The sequence below is a fragment of the Lathamus discolor genome, chromosome 2 (genome assembly GCF_037157495.1).
Source record: "Lathamus discolor isolate bLatDis1 chromosome 2, bLatDis1.hap1, whole genome shotgun sequence".
Taxonomy (NCBI): Eukaryota; Metazoa; Chordata; class Aves; order Psittaciformes; family Psittacidae; genus Lathamus; species Lathamus discolor.
In genome coordinates, this window is record NC_088885.1 from 149068117 (window position 1) to 149086174 (window position 18058).

The 18058-nt window shown below is 43.6% G+C and overlaps 1 protein-coding gene across 1 annotated transcript; it reads left to right on the plus strand.

Moving 5' to 3' along the window:
- Nucleotides 1-908: 908 nt before the first annotated feature.
- Nucleotides 909-17564, plus strand: SQLE (squalene epoxidase). The gene is made up of 11 exons (XM_065668942.1): nucleotides 909-1844; nucleotides 3857-4109; nucleotides 4369-4549; nucleotides 7581-7677; nucleotides 11588-11701; nucleotides 13206-13377; nucleotides 13830-13925; nucleotides 14445-14587; nucleotides 15712-15808; nucleotides 16323-16410; nucleotides 17020-17564. Exons 1-11 carry the CDS (start codon nucleotides 1557-1559, stop codon nucleotides 17210-17212), a joined length of 1722 nt encoding a protein of 573 aa, XP_065525014.1. The 5' UTR covers nucleotides 909-1556; the 3' UTR covers nucleotides 17213-17564.
- The last annotated feature ends 494 nt before the right edge of the window (nucleotides 17565-18058 follow it).

Genomic DNA, 18058 nt, shown 5'->3' on the forward strand with positions numbered 1-18058 from the left:
CTATTTGAAATCGAGTCCATTTTAACACTGCAAGGTCTCATCTCCTTTTGCTCCATTGGCACAATAGGTTTTGCTAATTCTTTTACCAGTTCTGCCTCGAGTGAGGTCCTGACTTGTTTCATAGCTTCATCACTTTTAAGCATTATAATACTGCACTAGAGACCTGTTTCTGTGCTGTGACAAACCCATAGCCCGAGGAAGGTCCCTCTCTTGTAGGTGTGTGTCCCTGAGGAGCTCAAAGCTGAAAAGACTGCTCTGTTCATTTTGTCCAGCCGTATGAATCACTGCAGGAGCAAACCTCCGAATTCTCCTTCCCACCCGTAAGATCTTTCTTTCACCTCTTATTTCTTCCACAGCTTTTGCATTCCCGGGCCCATCCTGCCCCTCTGCCTGTCCTGCAGCCGCACCCTCACGCCTTTCTCTCGGAAAGCGGCCTAAAACCCCCTCAGGCTGCAGCAGGACGGTGCCGTCCCTCAGGACTGACCAGCGCAGGCACCCACTCAGCCGCCCCGTGGCCATCTGAGCCGTTCACCCTCAGCCTCCCGCCGCCGGCGGACCGCGCACGGGGCACCCCGGGACGCCCCTCCTGAGGTAAGAGCCCCGCCCTCCCCATCGTCACATCGCCCTAGGAGCCCGGCGTGCGCAAGCCCCGCCTACCCCCCGCCCTGATTGGGCGCCTGCCCATGGCGCCATCTCGGCATAGCAGCGCTGATTGGCCACACGCCGCTGAGGCACGGGGCGCGCGGTACGTACAAGGAGGTGGAGCTGCTCCTCATTAGCATAGCCCCACCCCTGACAAGGCCCCCCCTCACTCGCACCACCACCCCCCCCTGCGCCGGGAGGCTGCTGGCTGTGGGGCGCCGCCGGGGCTCGGGGCGCCGTACCGCGGCCGGCCGGGCGGGCAGGCGGGCGAGAGGAGACGGCAGCAGCAGCAGGAGCGCCGCGGCGCAGCACCCTTGCCCCGTGCGGCGGCCGTGCGGGGTGCTCTGAGGCGAGCAGGTGGAGCCGCAGCCGCGCCCCCTGCGGGGTGTGAGCCTGAGCCGCCCGCCTGGGCGTGTCACGGGCCGGGGCTGCTCCTCCTTCCCTCAACGCCGCCGCTCCTCTCCGCTCCGCAGACTGAGAGGCTCCGGCTGCGCCGCCGCCAGCGGGGGAGTATCCGTCCCGGCGGGCAGGGCACGGCACGGCACGGCACGGCGGAGGGGTGAGCGGGGAGGCGGTGCGGGCCGAGCTCCGGATCCGGGAGCATCGCGAGCCGTGTCGAGCGTGTCCTTAAGGCGCGGAGCGGAGCTCGGTGGTTCCTGAGAAGACGGGTTAAATTGATTCCTTTATTGCGGTTTCGGAAGCCCCAGAGGGGCTCCTGTGACAGCGCAGCGAGGTGCAGCTTGTTACTTGCTTCCTCGTTGGGATCTCCCTCCCTCCCTTCCATCGCAAAGGAAGTCTTTGCATTTGTATGCATATTTTTTTCGGTTCTTTGCACAAAACCCCGTTTTGGACAGTATCCTTCAACAGGAAAGCTTTGGAAGAAGCGTCCAGGAGCAGCGAGCAGTGCCCTCACGATGTGGACCTTTCTGGGTATTGCCTCCTTCATCTACGTGTATAAAAAGTGTGGAGACCTCATGACTTATGCTAACAAGGAGGTGCTGCTCTCCATGTTAGTGTTTTTCTCCCTGGGCTTGCTGCTGTCGTACAGGTACCGCTTCAGGGGGCCCAAGCAGCAGCAGCAGCAACAAAAGACCCACCTGGGGATGCTCTCTGATGTTCTTGCAACTTTACCACTTGTTGGCTTCTTCTGGGCGAAACCCACCCCAGGATCTCAGCAGGTTGAACAGCCCAAATCCAGGAAGGTAAGATCAATGCAGATGGGGTATGTGGGGTGCAGTATCTTCTTGCTATTCCCTCTGGTCTCTGACCTAGTGAGGAAAAGGAGCTAAGAAATGATTGGAGAGGGTTTGTCTTTAGATGCTGGATGTCTTGATTTTTTATATTTTGTGTTCATTTTGGATGGCAGAAGAGTGAAATTATTTAAGTGGTATAGAGTTATAGAGTCGAACCAAATGTGTTTGAAGAAAGATTTGTAGTGAAGAGTTAATACGCTAGCAAAAGAATATCTTCAGCTGCCAATCTGTTGTAGAGGTGAAGGAAAGGAGGAAAAGGAAAGGCTCAGAGCTGCAGCTGTTCAGCCTGGAGAAGAAAAGGCTCAGGGGGGGTCTCATCAAAGTGTATAAATACCTGGAGAGTGGGTGCGACGAAAATGGAACTGGGATCTCTTCAGCAATGCTCGGTGATGGGACAAGAAGCAATGGGCCCAGAGTGAAACACAGGTTTGCTCTGAACATCGGGGAGCACTTTTTTTCCTGTGAGGGTGGCTGAGCGCATGAGCAGATTGCCCAGAGGAGTTTTGAAGTCTCCATCTGTAGAGGGATTCAAAACCCAGCTACAAATGGGCCAGGCCCATCTGCTCTGATCCTACTTTGGACCAGATAACCTCCGGAGGGCCTTTCCAACATCAGCTGTTCTGTGGCTCTCTGATCAGCTTCCTAATACTTACAGATGAACACATTTGTCCAGACAACTGTAGGTAGAGTTATTTGGAAATTGTATCTAAGCTATTGCATGTGCAATAGCTGCACGACCTGAGCTCAGGTAGTTGGTCTGTTCCACGGAGCTCAGCATGAGACTTGCTGTGAGTCAGTGAAGCTTAGCTGGAGTCCTGCCATCGAGGACTACCGACTAGATACACATGTTCAGTACATCTGTGGCTCAGCACTTTCCCTGTGCACTTCAGGCATTTCCAGCTGAGCACTGACCCCTTGCACAAAAGAGCTTGAAACCATTTTTGGCTGCAAGTCAGAGGTTCTGGATTTTTATGTTGTTTTTCTGTTAAAGCCTGACTTTACCCCAGTTTCTTGTATTATCCGAATTCAGTTTTTCACTCCCTTGTTGCTTTGCAGATACAAACATGATGCTGTGTCACTATTAATTCTGTTGTTCTGGGCATCTGTTTCACTGATGCAATCATATTTTACCACTGTCAGCCCTGCAGTGCTGAGGCATTTGTGAAAGAGTCAATTGGACTCTATTCTTTATGCCCACAGCTGGAGAAATGACTTGCTGGTTTGCACTGGAATTGCCCTTACGACTTTTTTTTTTCACATCAAAGTGTATTATTAGATGCTGTTGGAAGTTCTTATAACACAGTTGGTCTTTAGGTACCAGTTTATATGTTAACTGATACCTGATCTTATCTGTGTGAATTCTTAACAGCTTTAAATGTAGGAGGATGGTAATTTTCCCTGTACTTTTGACTGATGAATTTTCACTTCAGGACCACTTCTTCGTACCATTTCCCAGGTAGATACTTCTGCTAACAGTTTTCCATGCTGAGTATTATTATAAACTGTTAAAGATAGGTTCACTTACAGTAAAATTAAAGAGAAATGCATTTTCCAGGGAATCTGTTTCCTTCCAAAGTCCTGAGGCACACCCCATGTGGTAGTGGCTCACTGGTATGAACGCATTGGTGTATGTTACTTTATAGACCAAGAATACAGGACAGCTTTGGCTTACTGCTTTTCATGGGAACTTGACTTTCAGTCGCTCTGAGAGTTAGTGTCTTTGAGCAGCAAGGCAAGTTTAAGCAAGTACCTTGATTTTTGTTTGGGGGGTAGCAAGGGTGTTGTTTTTTCTTCTCTCTGCTTGTTGTGGTTTTGTTGCAATGTCGAGTACAACTGAACTGGCAGATGCTCTCCAACTACCACTGTGCTCTCAGTCCCCCAGGTCAAAGTAAAACTAGACCAAAGTCAGCTCTCTGGCAAGGTTGTGGTATATGTAACTTTGTTGGCTTTGTTTTCTAAAGGGTAAAAGAGACATAAACTTCTCAGATGTGTATCTGACAGAGACAACTCCAAATACAACGTTACCACCCCAATACAACCCAGAAATTATCATTGTGGGATCAGGCGTCCTGGGTTCTTCCTTGGCCACGGTGCTCTCGCGGGATGGAAGAAAGGTGACTGTTATAGAGAGGGATCTGAAAGAACCCGACAGGATAGTTGGAGAATTGTTGCAACCTGGAGGTTTTAAAGCACTTAGAGACCTGGGTCTTGAAGGTGAGTGCATTTAAGACTCTAAGTATATCTGTAATGCAATAATTTTAGAGGAAGCATGCCTACTGGGAGAATGAACGTGATCTGCGCCTAATATTTGAATTAAAATTGCTTACGTATTTCTAATGTGCCATGTCGAAAATATTAATTCTTCAGTGTGTGTTTTGATTAAGAAAATTGCACTGTAGATAAATACTTTTAATACATAATTAAGCTTTCTTAAAGGCTTGTTTTAACTCACCTGTTGGTTTCTATTTTGCAGACGCAGTAGAAGGTATTGACGCACAAACTGTAAATGGTTACATAATTCATGACCTAGAGAGCAAGTCAGAGGTTGAAATTCCTTATCCAACATCTGAGGATGGGCACGTGGCCAGTGGAAGAGCTTTTCATCATGGCCAGTTTATCATGGGTCTCCGAAGGGCAGCTATGGCAGAACCCAAGTGAGTCGCCTTCTGAACAGCTCATTTGGGATCTAGAGATTCAGAACCACTGTTCCCAGCATCTGTGAGATTCCTTAACCACTTTCCTCTGTCCCAACACAGAGGGCTACAATGAACAAGACTGAAAGAATGGAACAGCTATAGTTGCATGTTCTGTTTTCTGTAGATAGGTTCGTATGTTACTTATACATCATACATTACCTTTTGGGACAAGTTAATCTACAGGAGTATAGGTTTTAAGTATTAGGCAAGATACTGGCCCGACTGTGTGAGAGAACATTTCAAAGCTAAAGGGCTGATTCTACTTCTACTGATTCTTGGGTTTGGTACTTTACCAGGAGTAGAGACCTCTTGTCAGTAAGCCATGTGTAGAGCTTCCTTGGTCAAGAAACAAGTGGCAAATCTGTGGTATTCTTACAATTATGGAATGGTTTGGGTTAGAAAAGACCTTTAAAGGGTGTCCAGTCCAACTCTCCTGCAATGAGCAGGGACATATATTTCTTCCGCTGGTGTTATCTATGATGCCAGAAATTGAACTTCTTAGACATTTGCATGTTGTTCTGCTTTTACCGATAACAGGAAGTCGAGCTACTAACTAGGCAGGAGCACTAAATGAAAGTAGCTCATTCTAGTTATTAACTTCTGGTTTTGAGAATCTTGAAGACACCTTCTCTTCCTAAGGAAATAAAAGATAGTGTTTGGTATTTACTCTTTTACTGATTTGTCTTTTATACAGGAGATAATAAGAAATCTTTTATTGAAACAATAGATTCTAAGTGCTGTTTTCTGTGGGGTGGTTTTTTGTGTTGTCTTTATTTCCCTGAATAACAGTTACAAGGGAAACGTGGCATTATCATCTTTTTACTGTACGTGTCTCTTCTGAATAGGAAATCGCTTTCTCCTGTCATATCTATTGTATCGTATGAATTATTAAAAGTAGTACTAAAAGATAGCAGCCACAACCACGTTTCATAGAATGCTTTGGGTTGGAAGGGACCTTAAAAGTCATCTGGTTCCAACCCCCTGCCGCGGGCAGGCACACCTTCTGCTAGACCAGGTTGCTCAGAGGCCTGTCCAGCCTGGCCTTGAGCACTGCCAGGGATGGGGCAGCCACAGCTTCTCTGGGCATCTTGTGCCAGCTCCTCAGCACCTTCACAGGGAAGAACTTATTCATAGTATCTAATCTAAATCTCTTTCAGTTTAAAGCCATACTTGTTGTCCTGTCACTACATGCCTTGTAAAAAGCCTTTTTCCAGATTTCTTTTAGGCCCTTTCAGGTACAGGAAGGCTGCTCCAAGCCTTCCCTTCTCCAGGCTGAACAACCCCAGTTCTCTCAGCCTGTCTCCATAGGAGAGGTGCTTCAGCTGTTCTGATCATCTTCATGGCTTCTTCTGGACTTGAACAGGTCCACGTCCTTCTTTTGTTGGGGGCCCTGGAGCTATCAAAGCTTCTTGAGGCTTCAAGTTCGGTGAAATTTAGGCGCTTTTGTGCTCAGCCTGCAGGGAGGGAGAACTCCTGTGGCTCTACACAGTCTCTGAAGCAGAAACTCAGAAAAGCTAATGTTTGTGACTTGAATTCAGTTCTGTCCCCTTTTCCCACACCATCTGTAATGTTCGCTTTGTGTATGCCTGCTTTCAGTTTAATGGTAGCAAACTACTTCTCGATTAAGGTGTGGGAGAGATCAAGAACTCTTTAGTAGTTCCACAAAGCTTTGTTTTTCATCTCAAAGCCTGTGAAAATGTAGTTGATAATTATTTATTATTACTTATCAATATATCCTCTTTATAAGTAATAGGCAATATGAATTTATTTCAGATGAGTAAAATGAATTTTGCAGAGGAAAGAGGAAGGGCCTCATCAGTTAATCACTTTTATAGTGGGTGAGAACCAGAAAATGAAGTGAGTACTCACTTGGATATCTGAATTGACAACTATAAAAGGAATTTAAAGCTGATGGGATTCGCTGAACTCTGATTCATGTGCTATTAACGTGACATGTTGCTGCCCTCCCTTGCTGTTGAAGTTTCGGTCAGTGTGCTAATACATAACCATTCATGTTTTGATCCAGCCAACCTGCCTGTTGCCTGGCAAATTAAGCTCAGAAATGCCTGTAGTGGCTGACATGTAGAAAAGACTTGAATTCAATTGCTCATTTTACCTCCAAGAGCCCAAAATACCAAGCTGTTGAATTCTCATGTAGCTAACTTCTCCAAGTTGTGGAATTCCATCTGGGTATGCAAATATTTGTGAGGGAGAGAGTGTCTGTGTTGAGCTGCTAAGCCTGAACTTCTGGGATCAGGTCTAACAGCTTGGACCCAACAGGGGATATAAGTGTACAGGGATTTAATTTGTTTACCCCAAATAGCTCTGTTTGGGAGGTGGAAATAAGGGATGCTCAGTTCAAACATTAGCAGAACTGGAAAAGCATAAATAGCAAGAAAATGGGGGGGGGGGGGGGGGGAATATACAGGAGTATCCTGAGTTCCTGAAGTGAAAAAACTAGATGACCCTGTCCTAAACAGGTTAGGTTATTTTGGACTACTCTGGTAATTAGGTACCATTGTCTCTATCTTAGTGTACATGTTAGTGTAGAATTGCTGCTTCAGATCTTGCTCGTGAATTGTGCTTGCAGTCAGGTCTCACCTGCACTGTCAGCATTTCTCATCTTTAGCTGGTCAGCCTGGTTTCTGACCATTAGTAGGTGTCAAACTCCTCTCTGCAGCTCTTACAAGGCCATGGAGTACCTGAAGCACAACTGGGGATTCTGCTAAGATAAGCACAACAATTTTAGACTATTCTCAACTGTCAAACCAAATGGTAGCATTGAATTGAAGTTAATGCCATGTACTTTTTGATGTTTAATGTGGCTTCTGAAAGCGGTCAAGAACACGTCTTTGTAAAATTGAAGCAAACTGTTTGTTTCGGCAAAGACAGGATTAGTGAAAATCTGGTTTTCCTTCTTTGTCTAGTGCCTTGAAATGCTGGCAGCAGTAGTTTTCCATTCTGTTTTAAACCCTCTGTTTTGTTTCAGTGCAAAATTCATTGAGGGGACTGTGGTAGAATTACTTGAGGAAGATGACTGTGTCGTGGGTGTTCAGTACAAGGACAAAGAAACTGGAGACACCAAGGTAGGACAGTTCTCTGTTACAATCTTTGTTAAACTGTTGAGAAAATCAAGGGTTGGTTCATACATATAATTATTTAAAAAATCTTTATTTTGGAGCACTGGCACAGAAATAATGGCATTATCAAGCAAGTGAAAGCTTTAATAAAGAGAGATACAGTCTCAGCATATGGGGATTCTTGTTATAACTTCTTGTGCAGCTCCTACATTTAGTGTGTCTGGAGAATTCAGTTCATTATTTCAGTATTCATATATCTGGAGTTTAAAATCTTTTGAGAGTCACTGGTGGAAAACGCAATATATTAAGATTTGTACTTTGCCTGTGTGTAATGATTTACACTTCCACATACACTTCCACCATCAGCTGAAGTATCTGAAAATAAGATAGGTGCCTATTCAGAGAGAGAGCTTTGTCCAGTAATTTCTTGGATCACAGAGTTCTGGCCTATTTTAATTGCATCACTGATTTGATGAATATTCTTTGCCTCAACCAGTGCTAAACTGCCATCAAATTGTGTGCACTAGTAATTAAAAGTTTAGGAAAGGCCAGTCTGGGTAGACCCAATGTGCTGAAGTGCTGGGTACACTGCCTGTTCTCTAGAAGAGCCAAGTTTGTAATCTCCTTTGTTGACTTCAAAATTCCTTTGCTGCCTAAAGTCATGTAGCCAGGGTGTTGCCCTCCATACAAGACTGAGAAAGTTCCTGAGGAGTTGGAAGTTCCTGCTCTGAGCATTGCTAATGAAATCTGTCATCTTTAGGCCATTTAGAAATGGAAACACTGGTATAAAACAGTATGTAAGAGAGCCTTTTAAAAGTACTTGCCCAGGATGTAAGAAAGCTGGTTGGTTTTAGAGCCTCCTCAGGCAAATGGCATTTCAGCCCACTTGATGGCAAAGTGCTGTAAGAAGTAAGTTGTAAGACAGCTGAGTGGAAGCAATATCCGTGACCCGTTTGATGTAGCTGGAGAATGGAGGAGTTCCAAGTCCTGTTCCTTGGTCTGTCCTACGTGTTATGTAAAATGAGTAAAACATATAAAGACGTCCTCTCTAGTAGAATAAGGCATTGAATCACATGGGTACTAGAAAGAGGGACTTTGAGAGGAGAAGATTTTGGAGGATTGAGTGGTTTGTTGTTTGTTTGGGTTATTTTTCCCAAATCCAATTGACTTCATCATCCAGCAGTGTAGAAGCGGGTTAGGTTTGGTTTGGTTTGGGGGTAAAAAGGGAGATAGTGCATATTTTGTTTTGAGATTGATTCTTAAGCTTTACACATGTACAGATGTTGTTATTGTAATTTTAAGTGTGACTTACTTGACCAGCAGCAGGGTGACCTCATCAATGTTTACAAATATGTGAAGGGTAGGTGTCAGGATGATGGAGCTAGGCTTTTTTCAGTGATATCCAGTGATAGGACAAGGGGCAATGGGTGTAAACTGGAGCATAGGAAGTTCCACGTTAACATCAGGAAGAACTTCTTTACTGTAAGAGTGACAGAGCACTGGAACAGGCTGCCCAGGGGGGTTGTGGAGTCTCCTACACTGGAGATATTCAAGGCCCGCCTGGACAAGTTCCTGTGTGATGTACTGTAGGTTACCCTGCTCTTGCAGGGGGGTTGGACTAGATGATCTTTTTAGGTCCCTTCCAACCCTTGGGATTCTGTGATTCTGTGATTCTGTGATTCTGTGACCAGTGATTTAGCCCACATCTGTCCTGAGAGCATGGATATTGTTAAGGCTCTGAGTTTCCTGTGTGTATAGTGGGGATAAACAAATTCATGTTTATGACTGGAAAGAGCTGTTATGTTCAGTGGCCTAGATCTCCTTTGACTTTAGAGAAAGAAATTTCCACTTAACATTTATTGTTAACTGTGTTTCTCTACTTGTGACTTTTTACAGCTGGGAAACAACTTAGGGAACCCAAACCAAACCCCAAAGCCTGTTTGCGTTCCTTAGCCCCTTTCATAAGGAAAGCAGTCTGGTCTATACTGTGTTACTGTGTTTTTCTGTTCTCTTCGTCTCTGTTGTCTACCACATTACCTGCGAGACCTTTACTCTCTTCAGTGAGGTTCAAATTAGCCAGTATGCTCCAAGTCAACTTTATCAAAAACAGGCAACTGAATAAGGTTTTAGTGTGTTGACTGTGGAAAAACTAGCATGAATGTTCAGACAATGAGACACCAGGGAAGCCTTATGTGGAGGTGACTTTGCTTTAACTTCAGGAATAATTAGAGCTTGCAGTATTCTGAGACAGGAATCTATAGGAAAGAGGATTTGTTAGCTCTGCTCAGGAGCTCACTTTGATAAGCTCAGAAACCATAAACCTGTATTATTTTCCTCATCTCTGCTCTCATCTGATTTTTGTCCAATGTCTCGTAACACAGTAAAAGATGTAAGGATCGTGTGACACAAGTGGCTGATCCATTCCTAAGCGGGAGAGAACTGCTCATAGAGGAACCCACTCACATACTGGCCCACCAGATGCTTCCATCCAATAGTAAAATGTTTTCTGGGACTACTGAGGCTTTTTTGCCTTGTTACTTTCTGAAAACTTTCCTGCTCATGCCAAATGTGTGAGACTGTTGAAGGCCAAGGACCAATGCTCAGTATGAATCTACCATCATTTGCAGTTACATCACTGAATATACTGACACTGAGAAAGCTGTAGGTAGAGGGAAATATCTGCCTCTAAATTGTTTCTAGTATAATGATAGTATAATGGCATTGTTATACTACCATACAATAGATTGCTTAAAAAGGTATGGGAGTAATTGGAATAATTTGTATATATTAGAGAAGGGTGTGTGGTAAATATTAGGAATGTGCCTACACTCAGGCTGAACCTCATCAGTTTACTCAGGTTCTATTTTGTATTTTGTCTATGTGCGCTGTTTGTTCCTATAGTTCCCAAGTATGCCAGGAACTGCTCAGGGTTCACTGCTTGCTCTTGTAAAGATCTTGGCGTACTTACTGCCTCTCAGTTTGTAGCGCTTTGGTTTCGTTTAGTTGCTTACACATAGCTCCTTAATTTAAAAGCTTGTCTTGGTTTTCTTTTTTCTTCTATATGCTGAAGGCAGCAATAACTCTGCTTCCTTGTCTATTTTTGATCCAAGCTCCTACACAGTGCCATAACTATGGGATCTGAAGATGTCTAAAAAGGCCAAAGTATATTCTTAGACCAACTTTTTGAGGAAATAGGGTTAAGTATCTCTCTCATGAGACCTCACCTGGAGTATTGTGTGCAGTTCTGGTGTCCTCAACATAAAAAGGACATGGAACTGCTGGAACAAGTCCAGAGGAGGGCCACGAGGATGATCAGGGGACTGGAGCACCTCCCGTATGAAGACAGGCTGAGGAAGTTGGGGCTGTTCAGCCTGGAGAAGAGAAGGCTGCGTGGGGACCTAATAGCAGCCTTCCAATGTCTGGATGGAGCCTCTAGGGATGCTGGGGAGGGACTCTTCATTAGGGACTGTAGTGACAGGACAAGGGGTAATGGGTTGAAACTTAAACAGAGGAAGTTTAGATTGGATATAAGGAGGAAATTCTTTCCTGTAAGGGTGGTGAGGCACTGGTTGCCCAGGGAGGTTGTGAGTGCTCCATTCCTGGCAGTGTTCAAGGCCAGGCTGGACAAAGCCTTGTGTGGGATGGTTTAGTGTGAGGTGTCCCTGCCCATGGCAGGGGGTTTGAACTAGATGATCTTAAGGTCTTTTCCAACCCTAACTATGCAATGATTCTATGGTAAGTATGAATATGAGGAAGGCAAAAATGCATAAAGTATGAATACCTTCTGTGATCCTCTTACCTGTTTATTGTTTGTAGAACACGTAATGCACAATTGCAAGTGGGAGCTTGGGATTTGTTTCCCACTGTTCTGAAGCATAATTGAAAATGTCCTATCTTTTCTTACCTCATGCTGCAGGAACTTCATGCACCTCTCACTGTTGTTGCTGATGGACTTTTCTCCAAGTTTAGGAGAAACTTGGTCTCCAACAAGGTTACTGTTTCATCCCATTTCGTTGGCTGCATTTTAAAGGTAACATTTATATATACTATTATGGAATCCAGTATACTACTGCTTCTTAATGTGGGTCTGAATTTCACTGAATATATTGTTGTTCAGCATCTTTTCCGAAAGAATCGATTAGAACTATGCTTTTAGATGCTTAACCAGGTCTTCTATCAGTTTCTGTGTCCCTTTGAGGACTGCTTGGATATTTTAGCCCATGTCTTAACTTTCACATTATTGATGCATACTCAGTTAACTAGTACAGTTGCAGATCAGATTTTTGACTCTTGAAACACTTCTGAGCAACTTTAAAAGTTAGATTTCTGGTTTAAAGGGTGGAGTAGAGTGTTAAGCATATAGCTGAACAAGAGAATGTTTAAAAGAAACTGGATTAGGATTCAACACAGGAAGTTTTAACTGAGCACTGGGCATTCTAAACCTGTTCACAGATAGTCCTTTTCCTTGAAGAATAGTTTCAGCATCTTGTGTAAGGTAGTGCTCCATGTGCTATTAGCATATAATTTCTGGATTAGAAGAGGACACCATTTTAAAGCTGGAACCCAATTTATAAGATAATTTCAGTGGCTGTAAGCACTTTGACTGGTTTTTGTGTTGAGGGATTGGTAGCTGAGCTGGTGACACTTTTTTCTCACAGTACTCATGACACTTGTTCAAGGAGCTGAGATCTGGAGTTTTGGATCATCCAGGCAGCTGTGGGTCAAACCACTCATGTTTTATACTCTAGAAGAATCCCCAAACTGTGCTTTTGCCTGAAGGTGGGGTGCCTTGTAAACAGGTACATACGTACCTTCAGCATCTATATACCTCGAGAGAAAGTGGGAATCTAGGTTGGTAGCTGAGTGGTTGGAGAGCCCAGGTAGAAATGCAGGCTGGGTCTTGCCTTCTGTGGCTGCTGCATTGACTATAGTATTAACAGCAAAAAGAATGAAGGGAGAAGAAAGCAAACCACAGCATTTTCATTGGACTGGGAACACTGACTTGGAGGAACTTTAGCACTTTTGGGGTCCCGCACCCAGTTACCACTGCCCTAGGACTTCCCGTTTCTCTACTTCTGAAAACCTATGTAAGACCTGGTTAGACAAGATCCTGTGATTCTTCCTCAGTTGGTATCTCCATATCGTTGCATACAGAGACAATACATGCAGAAAGAAATACAGTGCATTTCTTTCCCTCCCAGCACTTTCTTTATTAAAAGAGAACATCCTCTTACCAAAACGCACTACAGTGATTACATTACAGGCTTTCAATGGCATGTCTTAAATATTAGTGAGGTGTTCAAGTGGAATGTATGACAACCTATTTTCTAGTAAAAGCTATAATGTGAAAAGAATTGTAACTACACTGAAGTTAAGAACTTCCTTTTTGGAAACACTTGTTCATAGAGGTAAATAACACACTCTGATAGGGGATTTTATTTCAGAGTACTTCAGAAAATGATTTTGAATTTCTAAAGTTGAATATCCTTTCATTAATCAGTCTCAAGCTTTCTCCCCCTTGTTTTCTCTTCAAGGATGCACCACAGTTTAAAGCCAATTATGCTGAACTTGTTTTAGCTAAAACCAGTCCAGTGCTTATCTATCAGATTTCTTCAACTGAGACTCGGGTCCTTGTTGATATTCGAGGGGAAATGCCAAAGAATTTAAAAGAATACATGATTGAGAACATTCATCCACAGCTACCTGGTAAGTGCAGGAAGATTTCCATCCGTAACTGTCACTGCTACGTGTGCCAGAAAGGCCCACCTCACTGAATCCATTGAACCGTGTGGCCTTTTTCCATGTGCACAGTTACCGATTCTGTTCCCATTCATCCTTCTTTGATTCCACATCCCACAGCAGTTTGTTTAGCTCACACCTGTGAGATTAGCAATTCAGTGACAGAGCACTGGAACAGGTTGCCCAGGGGGGTTGTGGAGTCTCCTACGCTGGAGATATTCAAGGCCCGCCTGGACAAGTTCCTGTGTAGGTTACCCTGCTCTTGCAGGGGGGTTGGACTAGATGATCTTTTGAGGTCCCTTCCAACCCTTGGGATTCTGTGATTCTGTGATTATCTCTCTAAGAAGAGGTTAAAATGGGCTGTGTGAACATGATTTTAGACTCTTAAGTTGTGTAACTGAAATAGTTGGTTGTTGCAGATCACTTGAAGGAGCCATTCTTAGTAGCAGTTCAGACCGATCGCTTAAGGACCATGCCTGCCAGCTTCCTGCCCCCGTCAGCTGTGAACAAAAAAGGTGTGTGTTATGGAATAGAAGGAGGGAAAAAGGCATTATGGACTTCTCTGGGGACGGCGGGCTTCGTTGCCATAGATGTATATTCGGTGTTCGATACAACTGTCAATTCTTCTGTGAGGAATAACAGTTTGAAACAGTGTACCCTGGGCAGAGTGCAACTGGGATGTTTATATTGCCATGACTTCAAATCGGGGCTTGCTTGATTTTTAAGTTTAAATCAGTTGCTCAAGCTGATACAAGCTTGGTCTTTTTAAGGAAAACTTGATGAAAAATGGAAAGAAATTACCTTAAAAAGTGTGTGTGTTCTTTGAAACGCACGCATAAGAACCTGTAGGGGAGAAATACTGAGCTTGTTCATCTGTAAGCCTTTTTAAGGCTGTTTAAATTAAATCCTTCCTTCCTTCCCTTCCTCCCCTTCCTCCCATCTTATATATGGGAATGAATTCTTAGTAAGTTTGATTAGAAAAAAATAGAGGGTTTGGTCATGCAGTATCCCATGAACTTTTCTCTTCCACGTAGGTGTTCTGCTTCTAGGAGATGCATATAATATAAGACACCCTCTAACTGGTGGAGGAATGAGTGTTATTTTAAACGATATTAAAATATGGAAGAGTTTGCTCCAGGATATTCCAGACCTTTATGAAGACTCTGAGATCCTTCAGGTGAAGCTTTACTTTGCAGCTTTTACTGCAGTTTGATGGCTCTTTTCTAAGTTCTGTGCAGCTTGGGGACATGTGTAAGTTTTTAGCAAGGCACAAGCAGTCTCCAAAGACTTGGGTAGTAAATCCTACATGAGGCATTCACCGGCAACGGAGTTGTTGTCTGGGAGTGCTGTGGCTGTGTGGCAAAAGGCAGAATCAACACTGCTTGCTGATCTGTCATGTTGTGCTGAAAGGGACAGGCATGCTGTGTCTAGTCGGCACACTTTGCTAGTATGACCTTATCTGCCTCTGTTAATAATGTGCTTGTAACATAGGTTGATGGTAAATGGAGTGGTGTTGGGCCATTACTGTTGTAGGAGTAGGGAATAATGAGCATGTGGACCAAGTTTTTCCAGGCACATCTCCGTGCTCCGCTGGCCTTTTGCCTGCTGCATTAATCTTACAGTAGGAAGTTAAGAAACATCCTTCTTTCCCAGCAATCAGCACCATCAGTGTTGATGCCAGGTTTGTTTTTACAGTGAGATTTTGACCCAGAATTCTGCTAAGTATATAATAAGATTTCTTATTTATTTCTTCACTGCTTTTAATCAGGTTAGGCAGGGGGGTTGGAACCGGATGATCTTAAGGTCTTTCCAACCCAAACCATTCTATGATTTTATGTTGTCTTGGCTAAATTACAGCTAGAATAGCTATAGATGACAAGTAAAGGATTTTGAAAGTGTATTTGAGAATTGAAAAGCCCTTAAGAGGGCCCCTGCATGTTAGGACAGTACAGGACTTACCTGACCACACGCAGATACCTAGATCTCAGCGTCACCTCAGACTCCCAGTTATTTCCTACTTCCACTCAGTCGACAGCAAGAAGTAGGTAACACTTCAAGTTTCTGACGTGCACCAGCCACTACAGGCTGAGATGAAGCACACCCTTCTGTGCTGCCTTTTCTATACTTAGTAAGAGAAGCCTGGTTCAACAAGTTCCTACAGTTCCTTACTGACATAGGTTCCACAGTGATCCACGCCACATTTTCATGAGTATGACTCTTACTGCCTGCTTGGGAATGTTTTGAATATGCTTCTGTATCTACTGACAGAAGTACTTACATCTTTTGTTTTTCCTTTTTCAGGCCAAAAAGACATTTTACTGGTCAAGAAAAAAGTCTCATTCTTTTGTAGTGAACGTCCTTGCCCAGGCCTTGTATGAACTCTTTGCTGCCACAGATGGTAAATATATCCTAAAGATAGCTCCTGAGTAGTTACAGCTTGGTAAATAAACATGCCTGGGGAATGGGGGTGTGTGTGTATGAACATATGTCCATGTGTTCTTGCATGTGTATGTGTATATTGATAGATACTAAATATTCCATGGAAGGAATTTAATGAGTTAGCTTGCATTCTCTGCCTAATGGTTTAGTTTTAGTGGTACGTAAACTGAGTTTTGGCAATGTGAAGGCAAGCCTGGAGTTGGCATTAAAAAAACAAAACCAAATTAAAACCCCACAAAGAAACAATCAGAAAACACTTGATCTTGTGTCAGTTAATTCATGAATATTCTATAGATATTCTATACGACTATCCTTTACTTCAATAAAATTAGCTCAAAATCCAGTTGAATTTAACAGAACAACAGCTACCAAAGTACGAAAAGTCCTGGATTTGATATCACCGTGGTGTATGCTGAGTTAGTTTTGAGCATGTGTTGAATATATTTGTTGAGTCATTGTAATTCATTTTGTAGATTCCTTGCATCAGCTGAAGAAAGCCTGTTTCCATTACTTCAGGCTTGGTGGAGAATGTGTCTCAGGCCCTGTTGGATTGCTGTCTGTGTAAGTTCAGGCTGCTGGAAATGGCTAATGTGAACAGGAGAGTGTGGTGCGCCTCTGTACTCTGCTCCCAGTCAGTCAGCTCTGCACAGGGACAGTAGTCCAAGTCCACAGGAGCCTGTGTTTTTAGGATTATACTAAAGGTTGGAGCTTTATTAGAAGGTGTCTTTAAAAGCTGACTCTGTTTTGGTTTTTTCTTTGTGAAAAATGCCACTAAAAGCTGCAGAGAGGCTAATGTGTGTGGCATGGGAGTTTGAATGGGATAGAGAGGTCCAGACTGGCAGAGGACCTGTTGGAGGTGTTTCGTGCTTGACGAGCTGGGAATAGCAAAGGGTGAGGTCTCCCATAAAAGAGCATAAGGAATGGTGGAACTGTCAAGGTGTTTTGATTGACCCCTCAGAAACCAGTGACTGTGCAATAACTCGTACTGCTTCAAGCATGTGAGAATGTGTGCATTTGTATTTCTCCCTTTTTGGAACGGGAGCTAACAGTGATAGGAGCCTGTTGAGAGTAATCCCCTGGGGGCTGATGGAGGCAGGCACAGGCTTAATATCTGTCAGCGCTTTCCAGTACTGTTTATTGACATGTTCTATCTCTTTATTCTCAATACAGGTTATCTCCTAAGCCAATGGTGCTGATCGGCCATTTCTTTGCTGTAGCATTATATGCTGTTTATTTTTGCTTCAAGTCAGAGTCCTGGATCATGAAGCCTCGAGCATTTGTCAATAGTGGAGCCATTCTTTACCGGAGTTGCTCGATAATATTTCCACTTATTTACTCTGAAATGAAGTATTTAGTCTACTAAAATCCAGGGGGAAATGACTGGAGGAAGAAAACATGAAAATCACGATGCCTTCAAAATCTTTGGAGCTCTACTATTTAATAGTGCATTATGTTTTCTTCTCTGCAAAACGTGATTTCCTTGATAAGGACCTGACTTAATTTTGGTTTTGTGGGTATATAAATATATATTATATGTAAATATTCTTTTCTTTGCAATTTCAGTCCAGAGAGGAGGTAGCTGTTTACAAGGACCATGATTATGTGATGACATGTGGTAGAGAATTGCCAGTTTTGTCAGAATTTCATCCCTTGCTTTTGCCATTGCTGAGTGCACCACTAATATTATTAATAAACTGAGAAGTGAAAATGGTAAACCATATGCTGCTATTATCCTTCTTTCTTCCATGCTTTATCCATGCTTGCTTCTCTTCAGTAGTGCTATAGACAGTTTCTTTACTGTGAGACAGTGTAACATTCTTGATGTGGGTTGTTTCGTTAGGATTCACTTCTCTTCCGTACCAGTTGCAGCTGAGGTACTGGTCTACAGACACTTAAAAGGACATTGGAAAGGATTTCAGGTCTTGAAGTGTCATCATACCTTTAACTTCAGTCCCTGTTGCAAGTGCCATGTTGCTCTTCTGAAATCATTCGTTACACCAGAATTCATTTAAGCAAGTAATAATCAAACCATAGTCATGTGGCTACTGCATTGCACTCGGGTACTGGAAACGTCCTGGAAAATTCCTTCCTCTGTCCCTCCCTTGTAAAACCTGAGGGGTTTGGGTTGGTTTTGCTGGGGTGGGTGGGCAGCTGAAGCTTAACACTGCCACAGACCGAAGCACAGCAACAGACTGCATCCACTGAAACA

Bases quoted from the DNA above. Each gene is read 5' to 3' on its own strand.
- SQLE (XM_065668942.1), top strand. From the start codon at position 1,557: ATGTGGACCTTTCTGGGTATTGCCTCCTTCATCTACGTGTATAAAAAG. The intron at 11,702-13,205 runs GTAACATTTATA...TTTCTCTTCAAG, and splicing joins TCGTTGGCTGCATTTTAAAG to GATGCACCACAGTTTAAAGC. The intron at 16,411-17,019 runs GTAAGTTCAGGC...TTCTCAATACAG, and splicing joins CCTGTTGGATTGCTGTCTGT to GTTATCTCCTAAGCCAATGG.